Source organism: Siniperca chuatsi, linkage group LG2 (assembly GCF_020085105.1).
Source record: "Siniperca chuatsi isolate FFG_IHB_CAS linkage group LG2, ASM2008510v1, whole genome shotgun sequence".
Classification (NCBI taxonomy): domain Eukaryota; kingdom Metazoa; phylum Chordata; class Actinopteri; order Centrarchiformes; family Sinipercidae; genus Siniperca; species Siniperca chuatsi.
Genome location: NC_058043.1, coordinates 19,571,784 through 19,588,815, shown reverse-complemented (window position 1 = coordinate 19,588,815; position 17,032 = coordinate 19,571,784). Strand labels below are relative to the sequence as shown.

The window sequence follows — 17,032 nt, the reverse complement described above, 5'->3', positions numbered from 1 at the left end:
TTGTCTTCTTGTAGTTATGACAATGATGGAACATCTAAAGATGAAATTAAGGAGCGATTCTGCCAGACTATGGAATTTGTTGAGAACTACCTGAGAGATGTGGTGTGTCAGAGCTTCCCTTTTGCAGATAAAGAGAAGAACAAGCTCACCTTTGAAGTCAGTCTGGCACATTCTTGATATATAATCATGCTCATCTCATAGTAGTCACGTTTTGATGGTACAATCAGCAAACCTATTTAATTAATCTATCTTCCATGTTTAGGTTGTGAATCTGGCCAGGAACCTGATTTATTTTGGCTTCTACAACTTCAGTGACCTGCTGAGACTAACCAAGATCCTACTGGCTATTCTAGACTGCGTCCATGTGAGCACCATTTTCCCTTTCAACAAGCTGGACAAAGAAGATGAGAGTAAAGGTATGAATGCCATGGTTGGTCAGTGGAGGACCAAATATCCCTCATGGACATGAAGTTGATCTCTGTATTTGTGCATGTTTCTAGGCAGTAATGTGATGAGGTCCATTCATGGCGTAGGAGAGCTGATGTCCCAAGTAGTCCTGAGAGGAGGGGGCTTCCTTCCCACAACTTCAAACAACAGCTCCAATGGAGACACAGTCAAGACCCAGACTGAACCTGAGAAACAGGACATACTGGTCATGGACACCAAGCTCAAGATCATTGAGATCCTGCAGGTGAAGGACATGTGATATTATACAGTATTATATAGTGCATACAGTATATCAGACGCAGTCCCTCCATCCTCTAAAATAGTCACATAAAACCCTGTTATTTTCTGTCCTGCCATGTAGTTTATCTTGAATGTCCGCCTGGACTACAGGATCTCCTGTCTGCTGTCTATATTTAAAAGGGAATTTGATGAGAGCAACTCCCAGAGTGAATTATCTATAACTGGAGCAGTGGAAGGACCAAACAATATGCCAGGTCAGGTTAACATATGGCTGCATTTTACACAAATGTAGTGCCAATAAAATTGAAGGTGTTGATAACAATTATTTTTTTTTTATTCCAGGAGCTTTGGATTTTGAGCACATAGAAGAGCAGGCAGAGGGGATATTTGGTGGAAGGTAATCCCAGTTTCAATAAAAGAGTCACAATATACAAGAAAGACAATGTGTTTTCATTTGAGTATGTGCTCTGTGTCCGTCTAGTGAAGAGAACACCCCGCTGGACCTGGATGATCATGGTGGCCGTACCTTCTTGAGGGTCCTTCTCCACTTAACCATGCATGACTATCCTCCTCTGGTGTCCAGAGCCCTCCACCTGCTCTTTAGGCACTTCAGCCAAAGGCAGGAGGTCTTGCAGGCTTTTAAGCAGGTATCCCAACAACTCATACACATGTAAAAACTGAAGCTGAAAATCAAACCATTTTAAGTCCAATTTTATGTGCATCCGATTCCTTGCATGCATACATACACAAATACATTTACAGTAACATTTGAATGTGGAATCAGCATAATCTTGCCATTGCAGTTTGTCTGCTCTGTGCTTTATACTTTAACATATATGAGTTCACAGGTCCAGCTGCTGGTCACCAGCCAAGATGTGGAAAATTACAAGCAAATAAAGTCAGACCTGGACCAGCTGCGCTCTATTGTAGAGAAGTCTGAGCTCTGGGTGTACAAGAGGCAGGGGCCAGACGAGGGCATGGACGCAGGAGAGGGGCTCTCAACTGAGTCAGAGCATAAAAAGGTGCAGTATATTGCACATCAAAAGAAGTACACACATACACTGAAAAGCCAGCTAGAGTACGGCCTTTTTTCTCTGATACTTTGTTTCTGGTGTTCTCTGTAGGGGGATTCAGGGAGCACAGACAAACCAAAGAAAGCAGAAAGTACCAGCAGTTACAACTACAGGGTGGTAAAGGAGGTAACTATCTTATTTCATAAGTATGGTTAACAAGCTCTTATCTGCCCTTGAGACTTATTTCCCACAAACCTCACCTCCTCACATTTTCTTTCTTTCTTTTCTCACTGCTCTCTATCAGATTCTGCTGCGACTCAGCAGGCTATGTGTCCAAGAAGGTCTGTCAGGTAGGAAGAGCAAGAAACAGCAACAGAGGCTGCTGAGGAACATGGGGGCTCATGCTGTCGTCCTGGAGCTCCTACAGATCCCCTACGAGAAGGTATCAATAGCTTTCAATGAAAGGTTGTTCAATGACGTTCTTTTTGTGTGGAAAAGTAAACAAACCTTCACTTCGGCCATTTTTCCCACCAGGGAGAAGATTTGCGTATGCAGGATATCATGAAGCTAGCCCATCAGTTTCTACAGAATTTCTGTGCAGGAAACCAGCAGAACCAAGCCCTGTTGCACAAGCACATCAATCTTTTCCTCAACCCAGGGGTGAGCAGTCCTGCCGAACGACGTACCACTTGATACCCACTATTGAAAATTGCTGATTTTGACTTTAAACAATGTCATTCTGTACTGGTATTCCTCTCTTTTTTTTTTCTTTTGTTCAGATTTTAGAAGCCGTCACCATGCAGCATATCTTCATGAACAACTTCCAGCTGTGCAGTGAGATAAATGAGCGTGTAGTTCAGCACTTTGTCCACTGCATCGAAACACATGGCCGCAACGTCCAGTATCTAAAGTTCCTTCAGACTATTGTCAAAGCAGAGAATAAATTCATCAAAAAGTGCCAGGACATCGTCATGGCAGAGGTCATGCCTTGTTACTGCCTTTTCTAATGTTTGAATTATGCTACAGTCTCATTGTGTCCCGATATAATCATGTATATTTGTTTCCTGCAGCTCGTGAATGCTGGCGAAGATGTTTTGGTCTTCTATAATGACCGCGCCTCCTTCCAGACGCTGGTGCAGATGATGCGATCAGAGCGAGACCGCATGGATGAGAACAGCCCTCTGATGTACCACATACACTTGGTAGAGCTCTTGGCTGTCTGCACTGAGGGCAAGAACGTCTACACAGAGATCAAGTGTAACTCCCTGTTACCACTGGATGACATAGTGCGGGTGGTGACCCATGAGGACTGCATTCCTGAGGTGAGACAAGCCTCAGACAGAGGCAGCTATGAGAAAACAATAAGCCATTTATGAAGCAGAGTCGGCACTCTGTAAATACAGAAGCTTACTGAACAATTCTCACTGCATCTGAATTCCATAATTATAACACCACATTCACAGTAGCATAATCAGTTAATATCTATCATGAAAAAATCAGATTGATTTTCTTTGATTATCATGTATTGAAGCAACACAATTATGCCAACTGACAAGATAAGAGTTGTTAAGAACATGGTCTATTGCTATCAAGATCACATTCATTTGTTAGCTCAATGTTACATATGATGGACTTGTTATTGTTGTGTATTCTTTATGTTTCACTGTCCATTTAAGGTTTTTTTGGTACATTTTTTGTTGTGTTTATCTTTAACATTGTAGCTTCTGTACTGTGCATACTTTGCAATTAAAACATTTTATTTTCAAAGCACTATCTTAACAGATTCTACCATTAGTATTGGCTTCGGTTTAGGGAATTGATGTATTTTGACTGCTAACCATCCCTGACTAACCCTAACCCACCACCACATTTACCATAATCCTAATTTTTCAGGTGAAGATCGCCTATATCAACTTCCTGAACCACTGCTATGTGGACACTGAGGTGGAAATGAAGGAGATCTATACCTCCAACCACATGTGGAAACTCTTTGAGAACTTCCTGGTTGACATTTGCAGAGTAAGGAACACTGGGCAGCTTTATGGCAACTTGGACTTAAAACATCACTTCGAAAATGAGGATTGTCAAAATATGAGTAATTTTGTTATGCTTTGGTGTTTACAGGTGTGCAACAATACAAGTGACCGTAAGCATGCTGACACCGTTCTGGAGCGCTATGTGACAGAGACAGTCATGGGCATTGTAACAACTTTCTTCAGCTCACCTTTCTCTGACCAGAGCACCAGCCTGCAGGTATGTAACGACCCACTATCTTAAGAGGAAACACTACGCAAGAAAAAAAGCAAATTCTTCATGTAAATACTGGCTAATGCCTGCTAATGTACAGTGTGGGTTGTGCTTTAGGTGGCCATCAGAAAGAATGTAAGTACAGATAGAATATGTATTAGCTATCCTATGTAATTTCAACCTAAATAGCATGACTCTCCGGAGAAACTCCCCATTCAAAAGCCTGACTTTTAGATTAAAACCAAACCATCCTTGGTAGTGTTTTTCATATTAAGTGCTTCCTGTAAGTGGTCAAATCTGTGCTTCCGTCAAATTTCTGAGAATTTTGATCTTCTGATTAACATCGTTGCGGGTGGTTAGGAAGAATGAATGTTCCCCTTCTCTTCCCATTTGTATGTGTCAGAGTTATGTTGGTCATGCTCCTATAGAGCCAATCAGGCATTACAAAGCTAAGACCAGTTAGTTGTGATTGTGATTTTTGGCATCCAGTTGTGCTGAATAATCATTTCCTTTGTAGATACATAAAAAGTTCCCCTTTTTATTATTATACTGTATAAGCAAACTTTCATACATGCATTGAAATAGATAATAGAAAATAGATTTTCAGTACTCTATTGAAAACTTTGTGACAGGTCATTTGTTCAAATAATAATAATCTTTTCAGTCATCTCTGATGCAATCACACAATCATATTGTTTTACAAATTCAAGGTTTGCATTATAGAGCACTTTACATGTCTCCATAAATAACAGTTGTCTCTGAAATCTATAGAAATGTATTTGGAAGTATGTGTGTGATGCATCGTGGTTATTTTCCGTACATGTTTTATTTCTTCACTACTTGTATCCTCTGCTGCAGGCCTCTCTGTTGGGGAAAATGTTTCAGGTATTTTTTGTAATTTAATTGAGCAGGGAAAACACAGAGTTTGGTGTTGCAGATTCTTGTTGGGTGTAAAATAGTGTAAAATATTTATGTATGTGTGAGTATTCTGAGATGAAAGTTCAATAGAACTGATTTTCACTGGGGCTAGGTTTGGGCGAATGTCTGCTCAGGGATTGATGGGTCTCCTGGAAAAGTAAACCACAGCATGCTGTTCTCACTACAGGTGCTGTCACATCACTCTCTGTGTGTGTGTGTGTGTGTGTGTGTGTGTGTGTGTGTGTGTGTGTGTGCTACTAAAAGGCAAAGCCTGTGGTCCAGATTGTTGGTGCTGTAGATGACAGATGGGTATCTTTCATGTTGTCAAGGGACATCTTTCTTTCTTTCAAGACTAAAAAAAGTTAGTCCATTTAGATAAATATAATAATCTACAGCCTCTCTACTTTTTTTCTTCTTCTCAGACCAGGCAGCCAGTCTTTGTACAGCTGTTGCAGGCAGTGTTCAGGGTCTACCATTGTAACTGGTTGATACCTGTCCAGAAGGGCTGTGTGGAGAATTGTATCAAGGTGCTCTCTGATGTCGGTAAGATCAAGATCCTTCTCAACACTCACATCAACTTAAAAAAAAAGTCCAGTCTCACAAGTTTTTACTTTTAATGTCTAAATCAGTCCATCATGTACAGTAGGTTTAACAGTTTGTATTTTAAGTCATGATTCTTTATTGCATCTAGTAAGGAGAGAGTTTTAAGCAAAAGTTACTGGAGCTGATTTATCTTCACACTGCTCGTGTGTGTCTCTGTGTATACCCGCCAGCCAAAGGCAGAGCAATAGCCATCCCTGTGGACCTGGACAACCAGGTGAACAACCTGTTTGTGAAGTCCAACAACATTGTCCAGAAGACAGCCATGAGCTGGAGACTCTCTGCTCGCAATGCTGCCCGCAGAGACTCTGTGGTGACCGCTTCACGGGACTACAGGAACATCATTGAGAGGCTGCAGGTACAGTATTTGTGCACGTGTTTGCTTACTTACGTGTGTTAAATCATTCAAGCAGTAAGGATGTTTGTCTGGACTGTAGGACATTGTGTCAGCTCTTGAGGACCGTCTGCGCCCGTTGGTCCAGGCTGAGTTGTCAGTTCTGGTGGACGTGCTGCATCGGCCCGAGCTGCTCTTCCCTGAAAACACAGACTCACGCAAGAAGTGTGAGAGTGGAGGTTTTATATGCAAGTAAGTCCTGATACCTTCTTCAGCTAAATATATATGTTATTGACGCATACGTATTATAAATTAGACTTGTGAACTAATGTACTTGTTCAGGCTGATCAAACATACCAAGCAGCTGCTGGAGGAAAATGAGGAGCGACTGTGCATCAAAGTTCTGCAAACACTGCGAGAGATGATGACAAAAGACCGTGGTTATGGAGAGAAGGTAGGAGAAGCTGCCAAGCACAGAATGGTGGGGTGCTATACTTCATGAACACGGTATGAATGTGCATATACTGTATATTGTATTGTATATAATGCATAAATACAGTTCTAAAAATTATATTATAATGTATTTTGTACTTTTCAGAAACTATGAGTAAAACAGTATATTTTGAATGGATTTCTTATGCTCGAGATTCCTCTCATTTCAAGACCAGTCCTACTCCTAATATTTTAATTGAAATGCAAGTAGCACAAGTCTTTACACAAAAACAGCAAAATGAGATACATACAATATGTTTTCATATATGACAAGATTTATGATGTCAATAAATTAAGGATCCATGGTTGTATGTGATTTTACAGCATCAGGCAGACTGCATCACACACACACTCTTAACACAGTAATTGCTAAGAGTAACCTTATTTTGAAAGGAATTGGCTTGTTCTTTCTGTCACATTCACCTCTGCAGTCAATAAGGCAGGACTGAACACTTCTCAGCAGAAATGCTTTCAGCCACACTCACCACTGTATGAGACTGCACTAATTCTGCACTGTGGGAAATATCTATTCATAAATACTATTCCTTCTGTGCTGCTGAAGTTTGATAAGTATCTCCACAGTCTTAACTCACTTAACTAACATGTCATGCTGTATCATTGACCTCTGCTTTAGCTTCCTCCTTCCTGTGTTGTTATCTAACTCCTTAAACCCTCTGTTCTCTTTCAGCTCAGGGCCTTTGATGATGAGATGGATATGCCTAAGGTTGTTTCTCTTTTTCTTCTATTCATGCCCTTGTTTCCCTGGGTTGCTATGTCTGTCTGGCTGTTATGTCTGTGTTACACTAGTAGTTGTTCTGTATCTGTACTGTGGCAGCTGCTGTGGCTGTGTGCTGTAGGTAGCGGAGGCTCTAGGCACAGCTGGTAACAAATACTGGTAGGCTGATTCTGTCTTACACACCTGCTGCACTGTCTGCCTTAAACCGGTGTTTAGATCAACTGAAAACGGTGAGAAAGAGAGAGAGATACTGTAGGGAGATGAGTGCTGTGGCTGACTGCGTGTTGCCCAAGAGAGTTGTGTTATTCCAAGTTCCAAGGTGAGTCACTTGCTGGCTGGGCAAACTGCCAGTGCAGCATTTGCCTCTGCTCACTGTTCTCACACTGGATGCCCTAATTTCTGCCAATGTAAGCACCATATCAAATAAGTCATTTTGGGACATATTTACTGTATATTTGAACATTAACTCCAGTTTAATACTGATGTCACATTTCATTTTACACTCCTAGCAGATGTGAAAAGAGACGTCATGACCTCTCTGAGGCTTTTACTAATTAGAAATAAAAAAGACATGAATAAAGAAAAATAAGAGACACAAAATGAACAACGGAATGCAGCATTGATCAACTGACAATAATCATATACATAACCATGTGGCACACATAAAAAGAAATTGTCATTACATTTAATCTGTGATAACTTTTAAAATGATAATGAGCTCACAATAATAAATAGGCTGGCATTCCATATCTGTTCCAAACAGTTCAGGGGAAAATGGCCATGTCTGGTTACACTAAAAGATGATGGTGAATATAGTAAAGCCACAAAAGCCATATCACTTCCGTCCCTCTCTTTTTCTTTTCATCAAGGTGTTTTATTGTCTCTGTCAATGTTCATGTTTTTGTAGGGTGTTTCCCCTGTATCTGCTTTAGGGGCCAATAGAGGGCACTGTGACTGTGTACGTGTTGTAAGTGTGTGGGGCTGTGAGGGGCTGTGGCAGTCATTGAGGCTGTGTCCTAGTTTTCCTTGCTTGAGAGCTGCACGATTCCTGGGCCCCTGCCAACTCTGGGCTGAGGTTACATAAGAACCAGGCTTTTTTTCCTGGAACTCAGCCCCTCCGCTGATGTGTGACCTTCAGCAGTAATTGCCAATAAAAGTGTGGAGGAGCTGTTTACGCACACTGCCTGCGTGTGTGTATGTGTGTCTGTCTGTGTGTGTGTGTGTGTGTGCACCTGTGTGTATAAATGTAAGTTGCAGTCATGGGGGTGGAGGGGTGGGAGCTGAAGGGCTGTTTGCATGTGTGAGAGAGAAATGATCCCTACACACACCTGTTAAATGTTGTATCTCTGTCTCTCTACACATGAAAAGCAGCTCTGATGTAAGAGTGCCCCACCCCCATGCCCCTTTTTCTCCTCTTTTTCCCCTTTTGGCGCCATTAAATCATTGTGACACAATTCCTCAACGACTCCAAATACTCCCCACTTCCACTCACACACTTTCTCACTTGGATGCAAACACACACCCACTCTGTGTAAACTTAATGGAGTCGGCTGTGAGTGTTTGCGTAGGTGTGATATGAAAGTGCATCGTTGGCTGATGTCTCTTCTGTTGCCCTTTGAGTAAAGCAGAATAGCATAGTATATGATTAAAGAGGAACGGTGAATATGTGAGCTTGCTGAATAGGACACATGGCTTATATGTGTCACATGAGGTTGATCTATACAGTAGTATTCTGCAAGTTATTATCAAGGCATTTTTTTGAAATGGAGATAGCAAGAGATGTATTTTTGACCTCCCCAATGTGTGCAAACCACACCGATACTGTTGCTAAATGTCAGGGAGGTGATTATCAGCTAAATCCATTGCTCTTTGGCTGTCAGACTTATGTAAGAGCCAGAGGAGTTCAGGATACACAGTGTTGAGCTTTTGCTTTCTGTCTCCCCTCTTCACCTGGCCGTGTGTGTGCGTGTGCATGGTCTAGTCAAAGCAGTTATGCAAGCCCGCCGTGTTGGAAGTAAGTCATGTTTCATCCCTTTCACCTCCCTGTTTCTTCCCTTGGCAAGCTTGCCGGTGGACGGATTTAGAAGAAAAAAATCTTCTTTCGACTTTTAGATGCATTGCTCACTCTGTTCAAGACAGAAATTAATTTTACAGTGCTGGTATAGAAGTATGTCAGTTGCAATGAAAATGACAGAGGCACAGTCTTTTAATTTAGTCTGCATTTCTGTCTGCGCATAACGAGCTGCCAAGTGGTAAACCCCAGTTTTCATGTCATTCACCACTGGTTTAACTATGACTCAGTCTCAGCCTGCAAAGACTCAATGACATGTTTATTTACGCACTTTTAGAAAAGTCACCTAATTACGTAGAATGCACTCTATGTGCATGTGTGTGCACGCTCATTTATTTCCTCCATTGTTGAACTGAGAGGTGCGAGCATGATCAGGGGTTTGCCCCGGGGAGTTTCCAGTTTGGTGGAATGCTCTGCAATAGGGGCGGATGTGGCAGCTGTGAGGGGTTACTCTGTGGTGTCTATGGTCAGACTGGGGCTGATTAACTGCACATATCTACTCTGATCAGCATATTGCTTTGTGGTTGGATGTGGTGTCCACAGACTTGTGGAAAATGTTGAGTACTGAGTGTGCAGCCCCCTGACCTGCTGTTGAACTCTGTCCTACTAAGTTGTCTTCAGGTGGGATCAAATCAATTGTTGCACGTGTCAAAAGTAAGTTTGACATCTTGACACTAAAAATCCAAATAATTTCTCAAGTGCTAAGCCGAGTACAAGTCATAAACTTTGAGGTTTGCTCGTCAACGAAAGTACTGGAAATATTAGAAACGTTTGCATTTGCATTTTGTGCATTCCAAAGCATTTATGTGAGTATATTCTGTGTTTTCCCTTTCTTCTTTCACATTGTGTCTATGTCTGTCACTTTCACTTTCTTGATCTGTCTCACTATGCTTTTGCCCCTGCCCCCACCCACACTGACAAACAAACTCTCTCTCTCTCTCTCTCTCTCTCTCTCTCAGTGATCTCTCTCTGTCTCTCTCATACAGAGAGAGACAGAGAGAGATCACTGGGCATGTACCTCTAAAATTGTAGTGTTCCTATATGGGTTGAGCAAATTCTCATATTTCTTAAGCTAAAAAAAAATTAAAAACCCATTCAAGTATCTGAAAAAATATACTGTCACAAAGCTGAAAACGGTCCTGTTTTTATTAATTCTAATAATAAATAGTTTTCAAAGGACATCAAGCTTTTGAGTTTGGGGAGCATTTAATTCCTGGGGTGAAGATGTTCTGTGTCGGGCTAGGGGCTGTGTGCTATTTTTGAGCAGGGGACTCTGCACAAATGTCTTTTGTCAGTGCAGCTATACTGTATAATACATAAGCAAGGTCCAGAGTGTACTGTAGTTTGTACTGCACTGTTTAAGGAACCTATATGTGAGTATGAAAAGGATGTGAATCATGTACAGCCTTCACAGTCACCGGATCTCAATCCAGTTGAACACCTATGTGTGATTTTTGGAACAACATGTTAGACAACGCTCTCCACCACCATCATCAAAACACCAAATGAGGGAATATCTTTTGGAAGAATTGTGTTACTTTCCTCCAAAACAGTTCTAGAAACTTGTAGAAACTAAGTGAAGTGTCACCTATCTGTAGTTCAGAGTAATTCACTAGCATGATGGTCATGTGGCTTCAAACTCTCTAAACTAGTTGAATTTCAGTGGCACCATGATCCTCGTTTACAGAGGCCTCCGTCTCATGTTGCCCAGCTAAATGTTCAGATCCTCACCATCTTATTTCTATCAAGCAGTGAGGCGTATTTTTAGACACCAACTGATGGGGGAGTTTATAATGATGCTTCCTTTCTGTGCAACTGCCTCAACGAAAGTCCAGTAGCAAAATTTTTTACTATTTGGTCTAGGGGAAGTTAACAAGCCAAGTTAAGTGAAAATGCTAAAATCCAGGGAAAATCACAGTGATTGTGATTTAAGCCTTTTTTTGATTTTTGTAAAGTTTATCGAAAGACGTCAGATATGTGACGTGAGTCTGACTGGTGTGGCTCAAGTTTGCGCCTCTCGAAAAGTAAATAACAGAGTCATTACATTATATAGATAAAACCCTGGTAACATACCATATTTAGTGCATACAGAAGAAACACTACATACCAACAGAGAGAGACTAGTTCAACTGTCAAACTTTGTAAATCCTAGTGTGTTTATTATTCTTGCTCTCTCACCCTTTCTGTCTTTCACTTGCTCTGTCTCTTGGCCTTTGTGTTTTTGGTGACAGATGGCCACTAAGGAGCTCTGTGTCACTGGTTTAGTGACCTGGTTTCTTTTGGTGTGATTATGTAACTCTTTTTGCATAACAATTTATGTGGAGCATTGCCATTTACCAATTTCCTTTTCCCTCAGTGAACACATAATGTACATAGAGGTACTGGATTTTCATACTGCAAAATGGTGTTTAACCTGAATCCCCATTGTTTTTGTGAACCATTAAGGAAATTAGAAAATGAACCAGGGAAAACAACAGCTCTTAATAGTCTAGATTTGATCATTGTGTGTTTCATTTTGCTCAGAACATGGCCCATGTGAGAACCTCTCACCTTGTGTTTACTCATCCCTGACTTTAAATGACTGTTCCAGTGTGATTTCAGTTTTTTCTCAGTTTTTGCCCAGTTTTTGTATTTTCTTTAAATATTAAAAGAATAGTTCGAAATTTTGGGATATATGCTTATTCTCTTTCTTGACTTGCTGGGGTCTTGCCATCACCGTGACCAGCGCAGACTCTAGGAAGTTTAAGTTTTACGCTTCAGTTTTTGTAAGGATTAAACAAACTAGAGATTATGTTAATAATTGAGCTTTAGAGGTGCTGGACAGAGCAAGGCTAGCTGTTTCCCCCTGTTTCCAGTCTTTATGCTAAGCTACTGCTTTAGCTCCACCTTCATATTTACTAACTCTCGGCAAGAAAACAAATAAGTATATTTCCCAAAATGTCTAACTACTCCTTTTTTAAAGAAAATCAGCTAAAATGAAGGAAAAAAGAAAATATCTAAGGTTATAAAAACATAAGAAAAATAACTTAAAGTGATGTTAAGTGAATTTAGAAAATGAACAAAAGATCAAACCACACTGGACATATCTTTCAACATTTTAGTCAACACTGTACACATCTCCTGTCTCAGCTCTCTAAACCCTCCACAACCATAACGCTTCCCTGGTTTCTGACATAGCAGTAAATGCATGACAATTCACACCGGGCAGACCTTTGCATGACCACTTAAAACTGTTGAGTAAGTACATGATGTGGTTATTAACCTGGCAATTGCCTTTTCCTGCGCTGCATGAATACTAACCCTGTGTTTGTATCTGTTGGATCACTGTGCTCACACTCCTCACTGCACCCAGCAGCTGGATCAGAACCAGCCTGAGAAGTTGTTGGAGGACCAGAAGAGGGTAGGTACTCATAACAGCATGGCAGCTTAACTCAAAACTCAGAGATTCATAGTGAGACATCACGTTTTAGACATACACCATGCATCTTGAATGAAAAAAATTACCTTTTTCCTGTTTTTTTTGTGTTTTAGATCACTCCCCTTCACTGCTTTCAGTAACAACTTACCACTCAGTCACAGCTAACTAAAGTTTAACTGAAAGATGAAAAGAAAACCATTTTAATAACTTCCACAGCACATTTCCCTCTGTCTCCTTTCTCTCATGGAGTTCATGGTAATGCAGTGACTTTACAGAGCCTCAGGTGTTTCCATTAAAGAGGCAAGCTCTAATATTGATATTCCAGAATAAGAATATCGATTGGAGTTTGTCAATATATAATTATCATCTCCAAGAGAAGAGCATAATTTAGCAAGCAGGAATGTTCAACGGCTGTTAAGCTGTTGATTAAATGTCCCTAACAAGCAGTCCTCATCATGTTATTCACAGTCCTGCATCTGTTTCAGGAGGGTAGTAATTTCACCATATCTAAAATGTATTTTTTATTAATCACCAACTTTGTTTTGGCAAATAAGTTCAACAAATTCATCAAGTTAAAAAAAAAACTGCATAATGAAAATTCTGTTTGGATTGTTATTAAGAGTCATCAGGTATAAAGTGCCAGCATGATGGTTTCATAGTTTCAGTAAGTTGCTAATCCTTGATAGAGGCCAGGTTTGTGCCAACAGTTTAGATGACGTTCAGACAGGAAACCATAAGGATTTTGGCTCATGACTCAAGAAGAAAAAAGGCAGTGTTTCCCCAATGAGACCAGGGAATCATCTTCTGACGACGACTGATCTTACTGTGCTGTTACACACAGTACATACAGTTGATGAACCTCCTGCCAATAAAAGATGAGAATAGTCTTATTCACACCTCCTACATGAACTAATCTTGACCTCCAGAGCATAACTATGGCAGCAGAGCTTACATAATGCGGCTGTCGTCTATCGAGGACCACCCACAGTTGACAATGATTTGCACGTAATCACGCACAAACACAAAAAAAACCCTCTTTCATTTCCTACACTTTATCCCATGGGAGGTCTGTCAGGTAGCTACGGGTTGCGGTTGCCATAACAACGACAAAGTCGTGCTGCTGACTGCTCAACAGTGGATGAGTCATAGTGTGGGAGGGCTGGCCCCAGGTCTGTCTAAGTGAAAACCAGAACCTCACATTGTCACTACACAGGGTCACTGCTGCTGATGATAACCGTAACAATGTTGGTCGGGTGGGTGGTAAATTACATAAACTTTAGGATATGCCTGCAAGTTGTCCTTGCATAGAAATTTAGGAATTATTTGAATTCAGTATTTAAAATGAAAAGTTGATATGTAGTTACTCCATAACTATGGATTACAGAGCGTGGTCGTAATAGCAGGCAGGCTATCGTATTCTGAGGTCAATGGGTGTGTTTTGGTATCTAAAATGTTCTCTCTGATGATGCTTGTTATCCCTGTTATACAACATCTCCTCTCCCCGTTGCTGACATCACATCATTACATCCTTCCCTTTCTTTTCCTCTCGTAGGGCGAGGCACTGAGACAGATTCTGGTGAACCGTTACTATGGCAACTTTCATCGAAGTGGTGGGCGGAGGGACAGCCTGACGTCATTTAGCAATGGCCCCCTCAGTCCGGTAGGACCAAGCAAAAACCAATCAGGTGGGACACCATGGCTGTTGTTGCTCAATTTCGACACTTAACACAGAAGTTTGTTGCAAATTTTTTGCAGCAGGAAATGAGTGCAGTTTAGTTAGCGCACACAAGGCCATAAAAACACTGATTTCAACATCTGTAATTGAGCTGATGTTTCTGTGAAGCATTAACCAAAGGCCTCTGCCAAAGAGAAGCATGACTTTGCTGCAGACTACTACTACTACAACTCTCGGAGTCTAAATAAACCTTTTCCTTTTGGTTAGCCAAAATGTTTTCTGCCCCTGAAGTCGTAGTAAGGCAAGGTTCTCTCAATAATGTTATATAAGGATGGGACTCTATCTGATCTGTCTAGCCCTGAGCCGGTCATCAGAGTTGTGCTGTGAGCTGCCTTTGAGCACACAGAGCACAACACTTATCTTATTACCTGATAACATGGTCTTTGTGTTACTATCTGTAGTCAAAATACTGAAGCAATGCATCTCTGTGCAGTGTTCTACTTCTATTTGAGCTATTGGTTCTGATATGTTACATTTTATCTGCATATAGATTTTGGAGGACATATTGGTGCCAATGGTATGTGCTGTGAGTCTGCTTTTTATATAAATTCAGTGCTGCCATATAGAACTAGTAACCAGAATGGCATGCTGTCTGCTGTGGCTCGAAGGGCAGTATTTTAATATTCAGTGTAACATGGGTGTGACAGCTTACTATGACGTATGCATATTATGTGTATTATACAGTTGTGTATTATACAGTTGTGATGAACTCAAAGACACAGAGAAAATCACCCCGGTTCCTTGTTCACCAGCTCTCCCATGTGCACCAAGATGTTGGCAAACTTCCAGACTACAGGAAGTATACCCCTCCCCTGTGTGATCCACTTTTCGCTGTTGCTAGGTGACAGGCTGCTACTTCCTGCAAAAACAGCCTTTGCACCTGTTGCAGAAACAAGAGCCAGGCTGAGAATTCCATATGTACCCTGAAGCTAAGGCCTCGGGGGGATTGTGCAGGCAAAGTCATGTACAATGAATTATACAACTTTACAGGGTTAGCATCACAGTAGTTAGAAATCTTAGTGAGCTTGTGGCCTGTTAAGTAAATCATTTTGGACTTTGGACAAATAATCTGTCCTTTATGTTAAAGGGACAGTTCACCCCAAAAACAAAAATACATATTTTTCCTCTTACCTGTAGTGCTATTTATCTTTTTATTTTGGTGTGAGTTGTCGAGTTTTGCAGATACCAGCCGTAGAGATGTCTGCATTTTTTTTATATAATGGGACTATATGGAACTCGGCTTGTGGTGCTCAAAGTGCCAACAAAATGTATTTGAAAAACTCAGCAGCAATGTCTTTTTACAGAAATCATGACCTGGTTACTCAAGATAATCCACAGACCTTGTTGTGAGCAGATTCATGTAGGAACTATCAGTAGAAACAAAATAGTTCCTACATGAAACGGCTCACAACAAATATGTGGATTATCTTGAGTAAACCGGGTCATGATTCCTGGAAAGAGACATTGTTGTTGAGTTTTTCAAATGTAGTTCTTTGGCACCACAAGCCGAGTGCCATATAATTCCATTATATTAAACATTTTTAGACATCTCTACGGCTGATATCTCCAAAACTCGACAACTCACACCAAAACAATCTAAATGGATAAATAGCACTACAAGTAAGAGGAAAAATATGTATTTTTGTTTTTGGGGTGAACTGTCCCTTCAACCTGAATCAATAAATGTCTTTGCCCTGTATGATTAAAAGAATCATATCTGAAAGGATATATTTTTCCTTGTTTGATTTTAGGTTGCTGTGTGCAATGGTATGTCAAATCTCAATATCAAGCTTTGCAGTTTGGTGTGTCAAATATGAAAAATGTATTTTTTTATAAAATAAGAAAAATGCCCTAAGTGCAAGGGGCAGGCTAGAATAAGAAAACCGTAGATAATATGTAGATAAATACAAAATTTATCAGGCTGCTGCATTTGCAGATATTGTAAAATAAGCTAGCAAGTACTGTAAAGTAAGACCAAAATGATCTTTTTCTTCATTGCACCATTGTCTAGCTCATTAAACATCTTATATCCCACTCAGGATTATCATTAGCATTTTTGGCTATTTTCTTTGTTAAATACCTGCAAATTACTTAATAATTTGCAGCCAAATAGTTGCGCTATTTTTTTAAACTCCTCTTTAAATGCAGGGAATTTTGCTGCTGAAACTGTATTTGATTAGATTTGATATATAGTTGGAATTTACATTGGAAAGTATTAATCTCATGGGCCATATGCCTGATACATGTGATTCTGATCTGGCCTGCCACACTATCTCTGTCTTGCAGCATTAGGGGGTCCTGGGGGCCTGAGTCGCGGGGATATGGGCCTGGCAGAGGTACAGTGCCACCTGGACAAAGAGGGAGCCTCTGACCTGGTCATTGACCTCATCATGAACACCACTAGTGACAGAGTCTTCCAAGAAAGCATCCTCCTGGCTATTGCGTTGCTGGAAGGTGGAAACACCACCATCCAGGTCAGTTAACCGCAAATCTCTATCGCGCAAATGTGGAAACTGGAAACTGAAAGGATATCCTTGTGTCAGCCATCTGTTGTTGAACAACTCAACTGCTACAACATGTCTGAATCTTTTAGTGAAATAATCTCATGGTAAAAATTATACACTAAGTGTAATTGGTGAGTGTAACAGATCTGCAGTGTTTTAATTTCATGGGCTGTTATCTATGTAAAGGCTCAGCTTATCCCACAGTGCATCTGTAAATGATCTGCTATGATTTGATCAGTGAAAAAAACACACTGTGTCATGGGGGGAAGTTTTCATT

General features: G+C 40.7%; 1 protein-coding gene across 1 annotated transcript in view; it reads left to right on the top strand.

Moving 5' to 3' along the window:
* LOC122869241 (inositol 1,4,5-trisphosphate receptor type 1-like) overlaps positions 1-17,032 on the top strand; it is a 69,645-nt gene that overhangs the window by 27,036 nt on the left and 25,577 nt on the right. Inside the window, 22 exon segments of the mRNA XM_044182032.1 lie at positions 15-156; positions 263-416; positions 501-691; positions 809-941; positions 1,030-1,084; positions 1,169-1,334; positions 1,536-1,709; positions 1,812-1,886; positions 2,005-2,142; positions 2,235-2,360; positions 2,480-2,680; positions 2,771-3,022; positions 3,594-3,719; positions 3,825-3,953; positions 5,288-5,408; positions 5,639-5,823; positions 5,903-6,051; positions 6,142-6,253; positions 6,980-7,015; positions 12,451-12,498; positions 14,069-14,201; positions 16,538-16,725. Of these exon segments, the coding sequence (XP_044037967.1) occupies positions 15-156; positions 263-416; positions 501-691; positions 809-941; positions 1,030-1,084; positions 1,169-1,334; positions 1,536-1,709; positions 1,812-1,886; positions 2,005-2,142; positions 2,235-2,360; positions 2,480-2,680; positions 2,771-3,022; positions 3,594-3,719; positions 3,825-3,953; positions 5,288-5,408; positions 5,639-5,823; positions 5,903-6,051; positions 6,142-6,253; positions 6,980-7,015; positions 12,451-12,498; positions 14,069-14,201; positions 16,538-16,725 (3,034 nt within the window).